This window comes from Sciurus vulgaris, assembly GCF_902686455.1.
Source record: "Sciurus vulgaris genome assembly, chromosome: 8".
Taxonomy (NCBI): Eukaryota; Metazoa; Chordata; class Mammalia; order Rodentia; family Sciuridae; genus Sciurus; species Sciurus vulgaris.
This window is the reverse complement of record NC_136468.1, coordinates 123,613,406-123,633,137: the sequence shown is the minus strand read 5'-3', so window position 1 is coordinate 123,633,137 and position 19,732 is coordinate 123,613,406. Positions and strand designations below refer to the sequence as shown.

At 41.6% G+C, this 19,732-nt stretch overlaps 1 protein-coding gene across 1 annotated transcript in view; it reads left to right on the top strand.

The window, feature by feature from the left end:
* The window catches only part of PI4KA (phosphatidylinositol 4-kinase alpha), a 146,897-nt gene that overhangs the window by 101,157 nt on the left and 26,008 nt on the right, over positions 1 to 19,732 (top strand). The window contains exons 24-32 of the mRNA XM_079152131.1: positions 4,036 to 4,106; positions 4,190 to 4,314; positions 5,709 to 5,790; positions 6,106 to 6,189; positions 7,697 to 7,786; positions 10,398 to 10,517; positions 12,135 to 12,227; positions 14,447 to 14,603; positions 14,866 to 14,993. Coding sequence (XP_079008257.1) covers positions 4,036 to 4,106; positions 4,190 to 4,314; positions 5,709 to 5,790; positions 6,106 to 6,189; positions 7,697 to 7,786; positions 10,398 to 10,517; positions 12,135 to 12,227; positions 14,447 to 14,603; positions 14,866 to 14,993 — 950 coding nt within the window. The remainder of the gene's footprint in view (positions 1 to 4,035; positions 4,107 to 4,189; positions 4,315 to 5,708; positions 5,791 to 6,105; positions 6,190 to 7,696; positions 7,787 to 10,397; positions 10,518 to 12,134; positions 12,228 to 14,446; positions 14,604 to 14,865; positions 14,994 to 19,732) is intronic.

Sequence of the window (19,732 nt, the reverse complement as noted above, 5' to 3'; positions counted from 1 at the left end):
TTTTTAAAAATCAGCCCAGGGGAAAAAGGTACACTCATACATTGCTGGTGGGGTTGCAAATTAGTGCAGCCACTCTGGAAAGCAGTGTGGAGATTCCTTAGAAAACTTGGAATGGACCCACCATTTGACCCAGCTATCCCACTCCTCGGCCTATACCCAAAGGACTTAAAATCAGCATACTACAGAGATACAGCCACATCCATGTTCATAGCTGCTCAATTCACAATAACCAGACTGTGGAACCAACTTAGATGTATGTCCTTCAATTGATGAATGGATAAAGAAACTGTGATATATATATCATATATATATATATATGATATATATATATCATATATATACACACAAACAATGGAATATTACTCAGCTATAAAGAATAATAAAATTATGGCATTTGCAGGCAAATGGATGAAATTGGAGAATATCACGCTAAGTGAGATAAGCCAATCTCAAAAATCCAAAAGGTGAATGATCTCACTGATAAGCGGATGTTGACACATAATGGGGGGTGGGAGGGGGGCAAGAATGGAGGAAGGAGGGACTGTATAGAGGGAAAAGAGGGGTGGGAGGGGTGGGGGGGGAAATAACAGAATGAATCAAACATCATTATCCTATGTAAATGTATGATTATGCAAATGGTATGCTGTTACTCCATGTACAAACAGAAACAACATGTATCCTATTTGTTTACAATAAAAATAAATTTTAAAAAAAATAAGCCCAGGAACTCTAAGATGCTGCTTCATGTAAAACTTTGATGCAATGAGTCTTTTGCAGAGCAATTCACACTGCTGCTCAGCAGAGTCAGGAAATCAGGTGTGTGAATTTGTTTTTGCAGCTGGGAGCCAATAGAGTTGGCCAGGAAAGATGATACAAGGATTCTAGAAGCTCCCTCTGCTGGCAGTAGGGGAAGGATTATAGTGAGCATGGGACTTGTTTGAGGCCTCAGGTGAAAAGTGGAAGCAGGCATTTTCTACAAAGGAATCCTTTTCCAGTCGGGGTACAGAGCACAGGAGTGGGTGGGCATGCTCAGAGGATCTCACACACATGTCTCAGGACTACTTAGGCCTGGGATACCATCAACCACTGGCCAATTCATTCCCCTAATTCATCCACCCAGTATTAATTTGTGTAGCAGCTATTTTGTTCAAAATTCTGTGCTAGAGAATTGGCTTACTCTGAGATCCTTTGATTTTAGGAGGGAGAATAAGCAACCAAAAAAATTGGAAGTGCCAATTCTTAAAAGGCCTCAGAACCAAATTGATTGGTTTGGTTCTTAGTAACTAGTTAAGCCAATAAGGGTACAGCTATTGAGTTTACTTCCCACTTCTTTTCGTTCCTAAAAGAGATAGATAGAAAAGAGTTGTTTTTGGAGACATGTATTATTCATGAATTTTTGGAACTGATCAGGAGAGAGGGTATTTGAAACATTAAGCAGCCCACCTAAAGGGGAGGGCTTCCACCTCCTTTCTGCAGGTGTAAACCAAAGCTCTGTATACACAAGATCAGGAGCCTACTTGCATACCCAGATGCCTAGTTAATCAGTACACTAGTAATCTGGAGCTTACTGTAGGAGCAAGAAGAAGGGTGACTTTTTAAAGTAAAAATCTCCTTAGATATTACCTCATGATTTTGATTGACTTCTGATCACTATGATTATTTATTAGGAACTCAGAGACTTAGTTTCTACAAATATAAGAGCTACATATATGAAAAAATATTATATCAAACCACACCCACAAATAAGTTTTCACTTACCCAACTCGGCCTCTTAAGAAAATTGTCTTGCTGAGCATGGTGGCGCATACCTATAATCCAAGCAGCTTGGGAGTGTGAAGCAGGAGGACCTCGAGTTCAAACCTAGCCTCAGCAACTTAGCAAGGCCCTAAGCAACTCAGCGAGACCCTAACTCTAATAAAATACAAAAAAGGGGTTGGGGATGTGGCTCAGTGGTTCAGTGCCCCTGGGTTCAATTCCTGTTACAAAACCCCACCCCCCAAATAAAACAAAACAGTCTTTACCCTTGTGTTTGTCTCCAGGACACATTAGTCACTTTTCATATTGGTGAGAGCTGTTTTGAGACCTGTTCATCCTTATAACTATTAACTATGAAACGCCTCTGTGTCCCAGGACTCCATTCTGGACCCAGAGGTACAAAGCTGATAACACCTGCCCGGTCTCTCTCCTTTTTGTTGAGCTATCCCTAAAGGCATGTATAGAGGGGACAGAATGTGGAGCAAGAATTGTACTTCCTTACCATTCTGTCATCCATACTAAATTCTCACTGCATTCTGTTGCTTTTTAAAACCTGCTTTGCACCCTGTAATGGTGAACACACCCCATGCTCAGATGTTGGTTTCTAAAGGCCATTCCCCAGTAATAGGAACTAGGGCTCCAAGAAATGGTCTGTTCCAGGGAGAACTGGGCCAAAGATAATACAGGATAAGCCTGGGGCACTTTGTAGAACACATTAAGTATCCCTTATCTGAAATGCTTGGGAGCCAGAAGTTTTCTAAATTTCAGAATTTTTTGGGTTTTGGAATATTTGCATAGACTTCGCCAGTTGAGTATCCCTAATCTGAAAATCAGATATCAAACTCTTCAAGTTCTGCAACTGTTTGAACATCTTGTGAGAGTGCCCAGTGGCCACAGCTGGAGTAATTTAAACAATAGTATTAGATTATAGCCCAGTGAATAAAATGAATATTTATGAGTGTATACTGATTAGATTATTAGATAACTTTAAAAAAAGAGAGATATGAAAAAATAGGGAAGAAGGATGAACCCTTCCTTACAGAACTCCAATTACAAAAAGTCGAAGGAATGAGGAAAAGAAAATCCCCATGATAGCCACAGTAATTACTGTAGGCAGAATCCACTGAGGGATGTTAAAATTAGTGGGCAAATTTTGAAAAGAAATTAAATAACCATGTAGAATTTGGGGCTTTTTTTTTTTTTTTTTTTTTTTTTTGGTACTGACTGAGAATTGAACCCAGAAGCACTCTACACTGAGCCACATCCCCAGCCATTTTTACTTTTTTTTTCTTTAAATTTTTTTTTTTTTTTTAATTTTAAGACAAGGTCTCACCAAATTGCCAATGCGGGCCTCAAACTTGTGATCCTCATGCCTCAGCCTCTCAAGTTGCTGGGGTTATAGGCATGTGTCACTGCTCCTGGTCTCTGGTGGTGACTCCCTTCTACAGTGTAGAAAGGAAAGAATAGTCAACTCAGACTAAGTGATCAAGGTTAACCTTAACAGTCATAAGAGATATGGATATTATAGACCCCTGATATGATGTGACAAGAACAGCATAGTGCCTCTGTGGTATTATCTCTCAAATCATAGTCTAATCTTGAGCAAGCATCAGACAACTAAGTTGAGGGACCTTCTGTAAGATTACCTGTACCTTCAAAAGTGTCAAAAGATAGCAGAATGTGGTAGTGCATGCCTGTAATCCCAGCGGGTCAGAAGACTGAAGCAGGAGAATCATAAGTTCAAAGCTAGCCTCAGCAGCTTAATGAGGCCCTGAGCAACTTATTGGGACCCTGTCTCAAAATTTTAAAAAATTAAAAAATTATCTGGAGATATGGCTCAATTATTAAGTGTATCTGGGTTCAATCCCTGGTACTAAAAAAATATATATATGTCAAGTTATGAAGTTCAAGGACAGACTTAAGAATCAACACAGACTAAAAGAGACTAGGAGATATTATGAGCTTATACCACATGTTTTCCAGGCTTGGATTCTGAAACATAAAAGGGACATGAATGGGAAAACTAGGAAAGTACAGATAAAGTCTAAAGTTTAGGTAGTAGTATTCTATCATTGTCAGTCTTCGTTTTGACAAATGCATCCTAACTACATAATAGATGTTAATATCTGGGGAAGTTGGTGAACATGGGTACATGGGAACTCTACTGTCTCTGCAATTCTCTGTAAGTCTAAAATAATTTCAAAAGAAAGTGTTTGGAAATAGCTAGGCTTGATCCCTTTCTGTGGCTCCACCTGATCCATGGAAACCTTCTCATTTCAGGGATGATGCAGTGTGTGATTGCTGTTGCAGACAAAGTATTTGATGCCTTCTTGAACATGATGGCAGATAAAGTAAGTCTCAGCAAAGTGCAAGCACATGCCTGCCTGCTGGAAGCACACAGGCGTGCTATCATACCTATCTCTTTTGACTGTAGGCCAAGACAAAAGAAAATGAAGAGGAACTGGAGCGGCATGCTCAATTTCTGCTGGTGAACTTCAACCATATTCACAAGAGGATAAGGAGGGTAGCTGACAAGTACCTGTCTGGTCTGGTGGATAAGTAAGTTTCATTTCCCACTAATGCTTTGTATATATGTGTGTAAATGTTTGAGATTTGAAATGCAGGGGGAAATCATTCTTACATCATCCATCCAGAAAGCAATGGCATCAGAAGGAAACTTCTCATAGGTGATACAGACTCCACCAGAATGTCAGGGAATTTGCTATGGCCTGAATTTTAGTTTCGAAACCTCTGTTCTTTTTGAACTATTGATGTTATTTACAGTACCTCTCTTGCTAATTAGGTGGTCACATCCCTGTGTTTGAATCCTGCCCACCCTACCATCTCCTATCCCAGGGTCCAGTCATAGGTCCCCAAGTAGAATCAGTATCCTATGGGCTTCTCAGAAATAAAACTCCACACTGAGACCCTTTCCTAATATTTGTGCTGGGAGCCCAAACAGATCCTCTACAGTACATCTGCACATTGATAAGGTGGGCTTGGTCAGCATCTCTGAAGTTTGTAAGCAAGAAGCAGTAAACACCCACAGTGGGCCTACCTGCAATTCCCTGAGGGTATCAAGGGGTTCTGGAACCTTCCACACATGCTGAGTGCCTGCCTGGTCCAGGCAGCTTTGCCATCCAGTGGTGGGTCAAGAGCTAGCCAGGGGTCATGAGAGCAAGTCTAGCATACATGTTGTATATGTCTGAGCCAGGCCTCCTGAGCATTAAGTCATAGATGACTTACAGCCACATAAAGGTGCTGTTCCTTCAGCCCTGACGCCACCAGAGCCCATGGCCTATCACTTTCAGGAGTAGGCAGCAGCTTCTCTCTCTACACCAGAGTGTCATGCAGATACTTCATTTTCCTTTTGTGCCATTTCATGAAGAAATATTGGGGAGCCCTGTTTGAAACATGGTGGCACAAACCTGTAATCCCAGTGACTCAGGAGACTGAAACAGGAGGATTGCAAGTTTAAAGCCAACCTCAGCAACTTAGCATGGCCCTAAGCAATTTAGTGGCACTCTATCTCAAAATAAGAAAAAGGGCTAGGGATATAGCTCAGTAGTAAAACGCCTGTGGGTTCAATCCCCAGTACCAAAAAATTTGAGGGGGAAAAAAAAAGAAAATAGGATTGCTTTGGGGATGGAGTGGGTGTGGCCTGGCTAGGGTAAAACCAATATGGTTGATCCTTGTCAGGGTGGGAGCAGACCACTTGGGGCATGTCTGACATTGAGGGATGGGATTAGAAAGCATTTCTGACCAGGCATTTCCTACCTCTCTATAGTGGTGCCCTGCCTCAGGGATCTCCTGAGACCCCACTTCAACAATCAACAGAAAATGTAGCTTGTGCTGGTGCAGGAAAAGGTGACAGAGGTGCCCCCTCTCAGATAATGCAGACAGACTCCTGGGAGGCTCAGCTCCTAGACCCTAAGAGTCTGTTCTTGATGCAGGTTTCCCCACTTGCTGTGGAGCGGGACTGTGCTAAAGACCATGCTGGACATCCTACAGACCCTCTCGCTGTCACTGAGTGCTGTGAGTGTTCCTGGATGACCCTAGTGACCCGGGGTTGGCTGACACTCCTGCCATTTATTCTGTGTTGTGGCATGCCCCTCCAATTTGATATGCCTCAACCTATTTAATGCTGTAAGTGATAAATTTGCAGTGGCAGGAAGTGGGGATTGCCCACATCCCACTCTATTGTTTCCAAGTAAACTGCAGCAAATCTGAAAGCCCTTCATAGGTTGGACATGTGGGAAGGAGTGGCAAACATGCTGCCCTAAGTCAAAAGCTTGGCAGTGGCAACCTCAAGAAAGCTTATTGGAAGAGGGAATCTTGCTGTGCTTGCAGGATATTCATAAGGACCAACCTTACTATGACATCCCTGATGCACCCTATCGGATCACAGTTCCTGACACATATGAAGCCCGAGAGGTAGGTTTCACCTGCACCTCTTGGTGCATGTTTCCACACTTGCTCAAGCCAGGCTGTCTTAAAGACCATGCCAGACATCCTACAGACCCTCTTGCTGTCATTGAGTGCTATGAGTGTCCCCCAGTAACTCTAGTGAGCTAGGACTGACTGACATACCTGTCGTCTAGCCTGTGTTGTAGCATGCCCCTCTGATGATATTTCTCAGTCTAATATATGCTTTAAGTGGCAAATTTATGATGGCCAGACCATTTTCTTAGCCAGGTCATTTTCATGACCATTTGATGAATATGTGTGCTCAACATACATTATTCCCCAAGTCCCCAGCATTAAAGGTATGAGTAGTCCTAACCCCATCACATGTTGAACACTCTAAGCAATGCTTGGGTTCTCCTGAAGAGAGGGCAGGTGACTCACCCAAGCCTTGTCTGTCTTCCAGGCCTATGCCTGCCAGCCAGCCACCCTGACTCTCAGCTGTGCTCCTGCCTTAGATGCCAAAGAGGTTTCCATCTACCAGTCAGTTTATAGCCTCTCAAATTTGCACTGAGCAAATGTGATTTTCAGACAAGTTCACTTTTCTGAGGCATACTGATTTTTTGTTATTGTGATGGGCTGACATGGCTGTGGCATTGTTATACAGTGGACAAATAGGCAGGATTAATAACTCCAAATGAGGAGAATGTACTAGTTGTTTCCTATCCCTGACTCAGTCTAACTTGGAACCTGTGCTGTGGCAGGACTGAAGCTCAGCTCAGCCCTGTGTTCTTCCAGCCTGGCGCAAGGTCATGTCCTAATTCAGGCCTCTTAGCTAGACTAGCTGTCAATGTAGAGTTTCCCTCATGCAGTGATGGGACACCCATGAGGATTTTTGCCACCTGGAACCTGCCTTCCTCTTTAGTCACTGATTCAGGACATGTTGCACAATTGCCCTATGATATGCCATTTGTGTAGGTTCTGCCACACAGCTTTGTCCAAGAACTATAGAAGTCTGTGCAGAATTCCTGTCCCCTAGCAGACACAGAATAAAAATATGACAGTATATGACAGGAAAGAGTTGCCTTAATGTTAGAACATGATCACTCCTAGGGCTGCTGTAGCCAATATTGGATGCTTAAAGAACAGAAATTTATTTCCTCACAATTCTGGAGGCTAGAAGTCTAAGATCAGAATGTCAGCAGTGGTGGTTTCGTCTGAGGCCTCTCTTCTTGGCATGTGAATGGCTGCCTTCTAACTGTATCCTCTCATGGTCTTCCTTCTATGGGCACATATCCTTGATATTTCTTTGAGTCCAGATTTCTTTTTCTCATAAGGATACCAGCCATATTGGATTAGGGTCCACCCATATTGTCTTTTAATTTAATTCCCTCTTTAAAAGTCCGATTCTGAAGTACTGAGGCTTAGGACTTCAGGTTGGGTTTCTAGGGAAAACACAACTCAACCCGTGGAAGCCACTACAATGGCCCAGATAGCTGATTTCAGGTTGTTGAAAATCAGTCTCATCCACTTCCAGAGCATCGTGAAGGACTTCGCTGCACGCTGTGGAATGATCCTTCAGGAAGCCATGAAATGGGCACCCACAGTCACCAAGTCCCACCTACAGGTACTTTCTTGAAATCATGAAAAAGCAATCTCAAAGCATGGTGCAGTGTTACTTACCTGTTGTAATTCCAGCTACTCAAGAGGCTGAGGTGGGAGAATTGCAAGTTCGAGACCAGACTGGGCAACTTTGGGAGATCTTGTCTCAAAATAAAATTTAAAAATGGGTGGGAAAGTAGCTTAGAAGTAGAGTACCATGCGTGAGGCCCTAGGTTTAGTCTCCAGTTCTGTATATTTAAAAAAAAAAAAAAAAAAAAAAAAAAAAATCTCAATAAGCTCCTTTGAACATCCATACAGAGGACTCAAAATACAAATAGTACTAGTGTGAATAAACAGAGACCAAAAACATTAATCTAGAGCCTGGAAATAGTAGACCCTCAGGCGCTGCTCTGTTTGGAGACTTCTTGTGGGGTAAGCATGCTAGTCAGTACAGGAGGAGAGCAATTGGCCTTCAGATGGGCAGGCCCTGACCACTCACATCAGGTATGGTGTTGGGTCTATGGCAGGACTTGAAGCTCCTTAGTCGGGGCAGTGTGATGGGTGGAGGAGGTTGCCAGGAGGCAGGAGCTCTGAGAGCTGAATGCATTGTATGCATCTATGCAGGACCTTAATGGAAGCTGATGAGCAGAAGCAGAATGGGGGATTTAAGTTCTTTTCTAGAAATTAAAAAAAAAAAAAAAAAGCTCTAGTCTATACATGTAGGTACATATGAGTTTTTTCAGCAAAAGCACTGGCTTGTCATTGTGGGTGACTGAGAGGTGAGCTATTGTTCTAGAGACAGTCAAGCAGACGCAGAATAAAAATATGACAGTATATGACAGGAAAGAGTTGCCTTAAAGTGGGTTAAAGATAAGAAAAATGCCACACTAAAAGGAATCTAGGTTAGCAAAGGGCAGGTGTGAAAATGGCCTCAGCACTTTTCAAAGTGAGGACAGTTTAAAAATGCTTTGGGGCATGGAATCTAGGAAGGGTAGTGCAACCGCTTCAGAAACTCTAGAGACTATGTGGAAATGTACTGGCAAGAATCAGTTCCAAAAGTTGTGAGGTTCCTCTTTCTACTGAAGGTTTAAGCAGCAAGGATTAGGAGGATGAAGACCACATGGACACATTGGAGCAAACCCACAGGCTAAGCAGATAATTCAAGCCTGGTAAACTAAGATAGCCTGCCGTTTGATGCCTTATAACTTCTGAATTTGCACACTAGAATTCTTCAGATTATGGTAGTTTCTCAAACTTACTATTGGGGAAATGTCTGATTCCTTCATTTCATGTAGAAGAAAACATCCTCAGCTCGAAGTGGTTTTTAAAGGGGAGGAACCCTTTAATGCCTAAAAGGTTTCAGTGGACAAAAAAAAAGTCAATAGACCTTTTCATTTTCCCAAGCATTTTGTCAGGCAGGACTGGATTAACAAGGAAGTAGAAAATGAAATGGTCTTGATATTTTTACCAGGCATTCCATTGGCATTCCCCTGGCATCCTTTCTAGTCCCTCCTTTCCCTTTTCCCTAGCAATCCACCCCTCTGAACCCTAGCCTCACCACCTCCCTCCTTGCCCTCAGCTTCAGCCTTCCCAAGACTGACCTCCTTAATTCTATTCCAGTTGTGTTTTTTTTTTTGGTGTGTGTGTGTGTGTGTGTGTATGTGTGGTTTTGTTTTTGTTTGTTTTTTGTTTCTGGTACCATAAATTGAACCAGGGACATTTAGCCACTGAGTCACATCCCCAGCCCTTTTTTATATCTTATTTAGAGACAAGGTTTCGCTGAGTTGCTTAGGGCCTCGCTGAGTTGCTGAGGCTGACTTTGAACTTGTGGTTCTCCTGCCTCAGCCTCCTGAGCTGCTGGGATTACAGTCTGGTCCAGTTTTAACAGCATACTTTGTCAATGTAATTTCTTTTTAATTTTTAAACTTGATCATTAGTCATTTCCCGTCACTGTGGGGTCCATGGATACTTTTTGGTTTTCTAGGAGCTCCCAGAACCATTGGTACAATTTTGTGTATACATGCTCATGTGCTTTCTTTTGTGGGGATTTATGTGGTTTAACCTAAACTCCTTTTCCTTGCCCAGAGGTCCCTTGTGACCTGGCCAATTTCTGGCCAGTCTTGTCCCCTGCTTCCTTACCCCTTTCACTTGATGCTCCTGTGGTGCTGAACCCATGTGGTCCCCAGAGCAGGAGGCCTTCCTCCCACCTCTTTGTCCTGCCCTATGTCCCTTTGCCTCAGTGCCCCTTCAGCTTGTCATTCAGGTGGGCTCAGGTATTTATTATAGGCTCCTATCTATCACAACTGCAGCCATGGTGCTGTAGCAGAACAGAGGTCCCCACATGGACTCCACACCACACTGCCTACACATTGACAGTAGAACTGAGCTATGCAGCTCAGAGATTGGCATAGCACTTGGCAAACAACAGAGGCTCGACAAGAAACATGTGACCTCCTGTTGGCTGTGTGACATCACACCTACTGTGTGACAGCCATTCTGGGAATTGGGCCTTTTCATTTGTAGATGAGCAGTAGCTAATCATAGAAGGATTTGGCCTTATTGATGGTCCCCCAGTAAGACTTATAAAGATTCGTTTTCCCCTTTAAGTGAAATAACATGTTGTCTTCCTATTTCAGGAATATCTGAACAAACATCAGAACTGGGTGTCAGGACTGTCCCAGCACACGGGGCTGGCAATGGCCACTGAAAGCATCCTTCACTTTGCTGGCTATAACAAGCAGAACACAACTCTTGGGGTATGTGTATGTCTCCTGTGAAGCAGTGACCCCTTAAATCATGGAAGCAATATTGTAGGGGAAAGGACTCAAGCTTGTGAGTAGCTTTCATGAATGGCCCCTTGGCACCCATAGCCTATACTTGGGTATGTTGATATCTGTTGAAAAATAGTAATTGGGTGGTACCTAGATCCAATCCCAGGTTCAATCCCCAGTACCACCAAAAAAAAACAAAAAAATTAATCTTTGCCCTCAGAAAGTTAGATATAAACTAGGTTTTCCCCTCTCTCTTGCTGAATTGGAAAGGATACCTTTGTTATGTGTCCAATTGTTGGTTGTGCTCCATATCCTGACTAAGGTGCCCCAGCCCCATGAAAAACACAAAAGACTGCTTCCTCTCTCCTACCCATCACACAATACTGCAAGGGAGGGGCCATCTCAGAAGCAGGATTTCAGGCCAGCAGAACTAGAGAACTGAGTCAGAAAACCTCTTCAGGGCCTTCCCACAGCACTTCTCAGTGTCTACTCTGCTGTCCTCTGGCAGACTGAGTTGGGGTACCCTGGGTACCTACGGGCAATTGGGAGCAATTTTGGAAGGGAGGAAGCTAGCTTGCATTTTGGCCATTTGCTGCAGGGGCTTTATATCGCTTATGTTGATCCCCATAAAACCTTTTTGAAAGGGACATGATTATCCCCACTTTTCAGGGAAGCACATCCAAGTTCAGATATAGTAAGTGACTTTCCCCCAAGTCTCACAGCTGGTCATTTTCATGCCTTGTTTGAACACAGGCCTGCGTGATACTAGAGGCCACAATGTCTCCAAAAAATGTGAAGTACTTTTATATGATTTAAAAAATAAACCAGTTTAATAATGTTATATAAGAACCATATAATTTTGGTTTTTTGCTGTTTTAGTTTTTTCCATAATTTATATTTTCTTCACCCCCCAAAAAAAACTCTCTAAATTGCAACAATTGAGAAATTCCTCTTCCTCAGTAGTATCTGTATTATAGGAAGTTGATAGATTATATTGATTTGTAGTAAATAACACTAAAGGGAAAATGTGAAAGACTGGCCTTTTAAGTGCATGCTGTAGTCTTCAGTGCTATCTGGACAAGTAGGAGCTGCACAGCTGACAGCAGCAAAAAGCAAGGATTAGGAAGAGAAGCTGCCGAAGCCACTGAGGCCTTTAGGTCCAGGTGAGAGGGAAGTGGGGTGGGGAGGCTGAGGCTAAAGCAGAGGATGTATGTGTTGGGGATGATTTGCAAATATTTCTCTCATTCTGTGGGTTGCCCTGTACTAAAGGGACATGCTTTTCTGTCTTCTGCTGCTAGACGTTTGGGCAACTATTAGATATTTAAAGGCTTTGTTAGCTTTTGCTCCTACCTTTAGTCACCCTTACAAATTACCTTCCAGAAAGAATTTCTTACATCAGAATTTTAAAAACTTTTTCACATGGGATCTATCAGACTCCAGAAGGTGTTCTAGAATATATTATTGTATTTACTTGCAGCACTGAAGATGTTCAATAGTCCCTGAATGTGAACTTGATTCCTTAATCGGATTTTTCCTTCACCATGGTAAACAGGAGGAAAAGATGATGTTTTGGCATTCTGCAATAATTGTCATTATTTTTAGGCAACTCAGCTAACCGAGCGCCCAGCCTGTGTGAAGAAAGATTACTCCAACTTCATGGCATCCTTGAATTTGCGCAACCGCTATGCAGGCGAGGTACTTCTCTTGCCTTTGTGTTCAGTGTCCTTCAAAGCATCCTCTTATTTTGATGCCATTTGGCTCCTTCCCAGTGGAACATGAATAAGGAGTCTGGGAAATGTGGAATTTTCTCATTTTAAGTGGCTTTTAGAGCATGGGGTCCTGGCATTCACTGGTGCATTCTGGAGTATTTTTGACAGTTACTTAACACCTCTGTGAGAGGGTGACTTTACACATGCTCTTATTATTCTGAGGCATTATATTTTTTGGCTGTATTCTTTAAGTGGTAGCAAACATCTGTTGAGTGCCTTTGTTATGATGTACAAATTATGATTCCCATTGTAGAGATAAAGAAACCAAGGCTTCTCAGATTAGGATTTTCCAGTCCCTGGATCACACAAGAACAGGATCAGGAATCACATCTGTCACCCACCATACTTCAGTTTATTCTAGTAGCTTCATCTCTCTGGTCCTCAATTTCCTCCTCCACAAAGCTCAGAACCTAGTTGACACCATTATAAGATGCTTGGCAAACCAGGCTCGATGGTCCATGCTCCCAGTGACTCAGGGTGAGGCAGGAGAATCACAGGTTCAAAGCCAGCCTCAGCAACTTAGTGAGACCCTAAGCAACTTGGTGAGACCCAAAATAAAAAATAAAAAGGGTGGACCGGGGTTGTAGCTCAGTGGTAGAGCACTTGCCTTACATTCGTGGGGCACTGGGTTCAATCCTCATTACCACATAAATAAATTAAATAAATAAAATAAAGGTATTGTCCATCTACAACTAAAAAAAATTTTTTTTAATTAAAATTAAAAAGTAGGAAAGTGGCTCAGTAGTTAAGTGCCCTGGATTCAATTCAGATACCAAAAAAAAAAAAAAAAAAAAAAAATTCAGGTGGCTGCCAACTCTGTACGTTCATCAATGACTGGTCTAAATGGAACTGCCTCCTCCTGAATACTCTGCCACTTTCATATTCCAGTGACTGCTCTTCTCCCATGAACCTGGACAGGTGAGACCCAGGCTCTGCTCAGCAGTCACTGACCACATTGGAAATTGCTCTGAGAATCTGTTCCACATTGTTTTGAATATCCTGGTGGCAGTGGGAGGTCATTCTTTGGGAGATAGGCTTCTTTTTTAGAAAGAATCACATATCCGGGGCTGGGGAGATAGCTCAGTCGGTAGAGTGCTTGCCTTGTAAGCATAAGGCCCTGGGTTCGATCATCCCCAGCACCCAAAGAAAAAAAAAAAAAGAAAGAATCACATATCCTTTACAGTCAGTCTTATGAATAAACTGTGGGAAAAAAAAATATATATATATATATGTTTGGTACTAGGGATTAAACACAGGGGTACTTAATCACTGAGCCACATCCCCAACCCTGTTTTGTATTTTATTTAGAGACAGGGTCTCACTGAGTTGCTTAGTGCCTCCACATTGATGAGGCTGCCTTTGAACTCTATCGTCTTGCCTCTTCCTCCCAAGCCACTGGGATTATAGGCATGCTCCACTGTGCCCACCTGGGAAAAATAATTATTTCTAACTTTAAAAACAATGATGCAGAGTTGCGGGTGTAGCTCAGTGATAGAGCACTTGCCTAGAATGTGACCCCCAGTACCTTAAAAAAAAAATGAGACTGATCTTCTTGTTTGAGTCATCAGTTGAGGATAGAGAAAATTTATCTAACTCAGGTTCATGCAGTCCTGCCATGGGTCAGACCTCAGACGCAGTGCTGAATACAATGACAGGAGACCAGATCCCAGCCCTTGAGGAACATCTGTAGAGGTGGGAACACCAGCATGCATTTCTAGAAGAAAAGGTCTTTCAGAAAAAGTTGTAAGAGCTAGGTGGAGTGGCTCACACCTATAATTCCAGCTATACAGAAGGCTGAGGGAGGAAGATTGAGAGTGCCAACTTAGCTTGGGCAATTTAGCAAGACCCACCCATCTCAGAAAAAGAGAGAAAGAGAAATGTATAAGGACTGCAGTATAGCTCAGTGGTAAAGAGTTCATATTTAACATGCATGAAGCCTGGAGTTCACTTTCTAGCACCAAAAAAAACAAAAAAGGAAAGAAAGAAAAAAGCTGTTACTAGTGGTGGTAACATCACTGAAATTAGCTTTAGTTGGACCAGTAAGGCACTGTCTAGTCCTATCATGAGTATGATAGGTAGCTGCCATCGCTTTGCCCACATACCTGTATTACATACAAGGCAGTTTAACAAACATGCTTTTTGCAGGTATATGGAATGATTCGGTTCTCAGGTGCCACAGGCCAGATGTCTGACCTGAACAAAATGATGGTTCAGGATCTAAGTACAGCTTTGGACCACAGTAATCCCCAGCACTACACTCAGGCCATGTTCAAGCTGACCGCGATGCTCATTAGTAGCGAAGGTAACAAACAAAAGCTCTGTGGAATTCTGAGTTTGTTTCTAAGTGAATGTTCACCTTAATCATCCTTAATAAGCTGAAGTCGGGGCTGGAAAAAGAGCTGGAGTTCCCCCAGCAGAGATCTCTGTGGCATCTCTTATGAGTGGAAAGTAAATAGAAAGCCATTGTTGGCCCCAGCCAGGGGTGAACCTTGTCAACCCAAGGAAGCCATGTTTCAGGTCCAGCCAAGTTTGGAGGTCTCTGAATAGTATATGTTTGGTTCCAGATTGTGACCCACAGCTTCTCCATCATCTGTGTTGGGGTCCCCTCCGGATGTTCAATGAACATGGCATGGAGACCGCCCTGGCCTGCTGGGAGTGGCTACTGGCTGGCAAGAACGGAGTGGAAGTGCCGGTAGGACCATGGTCAGCTCTGGGGACGGTTGGGATAAGAGATGGAAAGAGGCTTCCCTGGAGGCACCACCAGTCATCATGTAGACCCAGAGCAAACCCCTCAACCTCTCAAGATCTGATCTCCCTTATGGATTGTGTTATTCATGCCTGACCATATAACTGTCATGGAAATAGAAAGAACATAGTGTATATTTTAAACCATGGTGCTTGTACAGTCAGTATTTTTCAAAAGCTCAGTAGGGGGAGCCATTTCTTTACTGAAATTAGAGGAGTGTAACATGAACACCTGTTGGCTGGATCTAATTGGGAGCAGGTGCATTTGTGACAAGGATATTTATGTTGACATGCTAGCTTTGGGATCAGCCACCTTTCCCTGAATCTGTATTTCTGGAGTTGCTCTTATATGAGGCTTACAAGCAAGATTATACGGGTTGAATACCCCTTATCCAAAATGCTTGGGACCAGAAGTATTTGAGAATTTGGATTCTAGATTCTGGAGTATTTGCACGTACATAATGAGATATCGTGGGTGGAACCCAAATCTAAACAAAATTCATTTGTGCTTCTTGTATACCTTATGCATACAACCTGAAGGAAATTTTATACAGTATTTTTCCCGTGTTTCTTAAGATCATCTTAGTGATCAAAAGGAGTCTCGGTTTTCTTGTTCCCTCAAGGAAATTGGAGTATTTCCAAAGATGAAATTAGAATGTTCTAGGTAGAACTGGATATAGTGGCACAGCTACTGGGGAATCTGAGGCAGAAGTATCTCAAGTTTGAAGCCAGCCTAAACAACTTAACAAGTTCCTCAAAATAAAAAGGACTGACAATGTAGCTTAGTGATAGAGTGCTTGCCTAGCATGTGTGAAGTCCAAAGTTCGATTCCCAGTACTGTAAAAAAAAAAAAAAAAAGTGTTCAAGGCAGGTGATGGTAGCAGTAATCATAGCACTTCACATTTGCTCAGTATTTTATAACTGTATGGGATTTATATCAATGGCACCATTCATATTTCTAAGGAGACATTTGGTCCAATAGGCCTCTGTGGTAGATCACTTTGTTAAGATGCCCACCTTGCTTCTCCAAAAAGGAATATGACTGAGATGCTAGGCCATGGACCCAGGGGGCTCTTTTTCAGTGGAATTTAGGAGGGCACATGTTCTCAGCTTGGCCACCTCTGCTTTCATGACAAATATATGGAACAGCCTTTGGAAGTCATATTTGTCCTCAAGGGCTCTGACTCCAGAATAATGTTACACAGGCTCCTTATCTGCATAATGAGAATCATAACAAAGGAACCTGTGTTCTAGTGAGCAGCCAGTAAATGTTGACTGCTGCCCTTAGGATGATTCAATTACCAGGAAGAGAATTCTACAAAGACGGCAATATTGCCATTATATCCACCCAATACACCCAACTTTTCCCCCACATATTTCATGTCTTGTTTTCATCTCTTTCACTACAGCACTGTTATGCCTTATAACATTGCTATTTTTGTTCTGATAGTCAAAACTCTTCTGAAGAAACTAAGAAAGGAATTTTATAAGTCTCATTAATTTATAGTAGCATCTTCCATTTCTCACTTTCTTGAAGTCTTCCTATAGACTTAAATTTGCAATTATTCTCTTCACCCCAAAGAATTTCCTCTGATATTGCCTGTTATATAGGTCTGCTGGAAATAAACTTTCGTGTTTATCTCACCTTCATTTTTTATGCATCTGATATTCTTGGTTAACAGTTTTTTGTTTTATTGTTTAGCATGATAACTTTTATTTTTGTTGTCTGTTGATTTGCATTGTTTCTAGAGAGAAGTCAGCAATCATTCTCTTATTTTTCTTTGGGCTACTTTTAGGATGTTTGTCTTTAATTTTTAGTACTTTTTTCTTCTTTTTTGGTACTAAGGATTGAATCCAGGGGCACTTTGCCACTGAGCTACATCCCCAGTTCTTGTTTTTTATTGTTTATTTGGGGACAGGATCCTGCTGAGTTGCTGAGGGTCTTGCTAAATGGCTAAGGCTGGCCTCAAACATGCAGTTCTCTTGCCTCAGCCTCCAAAGTCATTGGAATTATAGGTATGCACCTCCATGCCCAGCTAATTTTTAGTACTTTGACTGTGGTATGCCTAAGTATGGTTTTCTGTGTATTTATCCTATTGGAATTTATCAAGCTTCTTAAATTAGAGATGCAGGTTTTTCATCAAACTTAGAAACTTTAGGACTGATGTTGTGGCTCAATGGTAGAGTGCTTGCCTGGCATGTGTGAGGCCCTGGGTTCGATCCTCAGCACCGCATATAAATAAATTAATAAAATAAAGATCTATTGACAACTAAAAAAATAAAATAAAATTTTTAAAAACTTAGAAAATTTAGACCAATATGTCTTTAACTAGTTTTTCTATTACTCCTTTCTTTCATTTGTAATTCTAGGTATAAACATGTGGGTGACTTGATGTCATTCTAGGCCACCAACATTCTCTTGCGTCTTTCTCTTTCCCTCACTATCTGTCATGCATGCTCTATCTTGCTCTCTCACTCACTTGTTCTCTGTTTTCATTTTAATTACTTTATTTTTCTTCAGTGTTGGCAATTGTGATTGAATCCAGGTCTTGTGCATGTGAGGCAAATAATCTTCCACTGAGGTATACTCCCAGTCTGTTTTGGTTCCTTTTGTTTGTTTGTTTTTTCCTGAGACAGGGTTCCACTGTTTCCCAGGCTAACCTTGAACTCCTGCTCTATTGATCCTCTTGCCTCAGCCTTCCAAATAACTTGGACTACAGTCAACCCAGTTTTCATTTTGGTTACTTTATTTATTTATTTATTTATTTATTTATTTAGGGTACCAGAGATTGAACTCAGGGTCACTCAACCACTAAGCCACATCCCCAAAACATTTTTTGTATTTTATTTAGAGAGAGGATCTCGCTGAGTTGTTGAGACTGGCTTTAACTCATGCTTCTCCTGCCTCGGTCTCCTGAGCTCCTGGGTTTGCAGGTGTGCACCAGCATACCAGGCTCATTTTGGTTACTTTTTATTGACCAATTCGTTGATCCTTTCTTCTGCTTTATTCATTCTGTAAAACCAAGTGTCATGTATTTTTTATTTAATACATAGTTCTCAGATCTAGAATTTTTTTTTCAGTATTTGTGATTAAACCCAGGAGCATTCTACCAGCTACATCCTTGGCTTCTTTTTATTTTTGAAATAGAGTCTCACTAAGATTCTGAGACTAGCCTCAAGCTTGTAATCATCCTGCCTCAATCTCCCAAGTTCCTGGGATTACAGTTGTGTGTACCCATGTCCAGCTTATTTGTTTATTTTGTACAGTTTGTATTTTCTGCCATTATTCTCAATATCTTCACCCATTCTTTCCATAATTTTTTTATAAATCATTGATCATATTTATATAGTAATTATTTTTAAATTCTCGTGTCTTGGTTCTAGTATCTGGGTCATCTGTGGATCCATTTCTATTGATTTTTTTCCTTTGCTGTTTCAACATTTTAAATTGCATATTGAATATTGTTTGTAGTTATCTCTTGGTACCCGTGGGGAAGTGGTTCCAGTACCCCTCCCTGCAAATTTAAAAATCATCAAATGCTCAAGTCCTTTATACAATATGGAGTAGCATTTGCATACAATCTATGCACATTGTCCCATCTACTTTAAATCATCTCTAGATTACATATATGCCTAATACAATATAAATACTATGTAAATAGTTGCTATTCTGTATTTTTAGAGGATAATGATTGGGAAAAAAGACTGATTTTATTCAGTACAGACACAAATTTTTGTCCAAATATTTAAAAATCTGTAATTAATTGAATCCACAGATTTGGACCCATGGATAGAAGGGCCAACTGTATATAGAAAAATGAGCAAAATGAGCAATTGGGGCCGAGGTTGTAACTCATTGGTGGAGCACTTGCCTAGCACATGGAAGCACTAGATGTAATCTTCAGCAAGACATATAAATAAATAAATAAAATAAAGGTATTATGTCCATCTACAACTTGAAAAAAATCTAATGCTTTAAAAAGAAAGAAAGAAAATCTGGCTGTTTTAGAATATTGCTGTTTTGTTTTACCAGAGAGTAGGGGGGTCTTTCTTATGTGTGATGGCTATACGTCCTCCCAGGAATGAGTCCAAGAAGGAGAAATGGGTTCTTTCTGCTTCCCTTTCATTTCTTTCTTTTCCCCCACCTCTAACCAAGTTGAGAAAGGGATCATGGAAGGATTTTTACTACATTTTTGGGACATCTTACCCACACCTAGGTATATATGGGCTCTTCTAGGTCTCAACCCCATGTTCTGTCTGTGGAAACTTTATTTTTAAGACCATCAAATCTTCCAGTTCACCAGAAATTTTCTCAGAGACTTTCAGAGATACTGGAGGTGTTTTTGGTTGACATATTGATCTAGTGGCTAAGGGTGTTTAGTTGGTGGGGCCAAGGACATTTAAGCTATAAAATGTAGGATAGTCTACGCAGGGGAGCATTGCCCACCTATAGCCTTTCAGTTCCACCAATGCCTGTGCCTCCTAGAATCTCTCAGGGGAACTCTCACTTCTCAGGCGGGACAGAGATCACCCTCTTCTTATGCTTTCTTCTGGAAGCCCTGTTCTTAACATGAATTGTGGCTTTAAAGACAACATTATTATGTTCAGGATTCCTTTCCACATGCTGCTTTATGGATCCTCAAACTTCAAGCCAGCCCTAACAGTACAGCATTGTAACTGTTACTA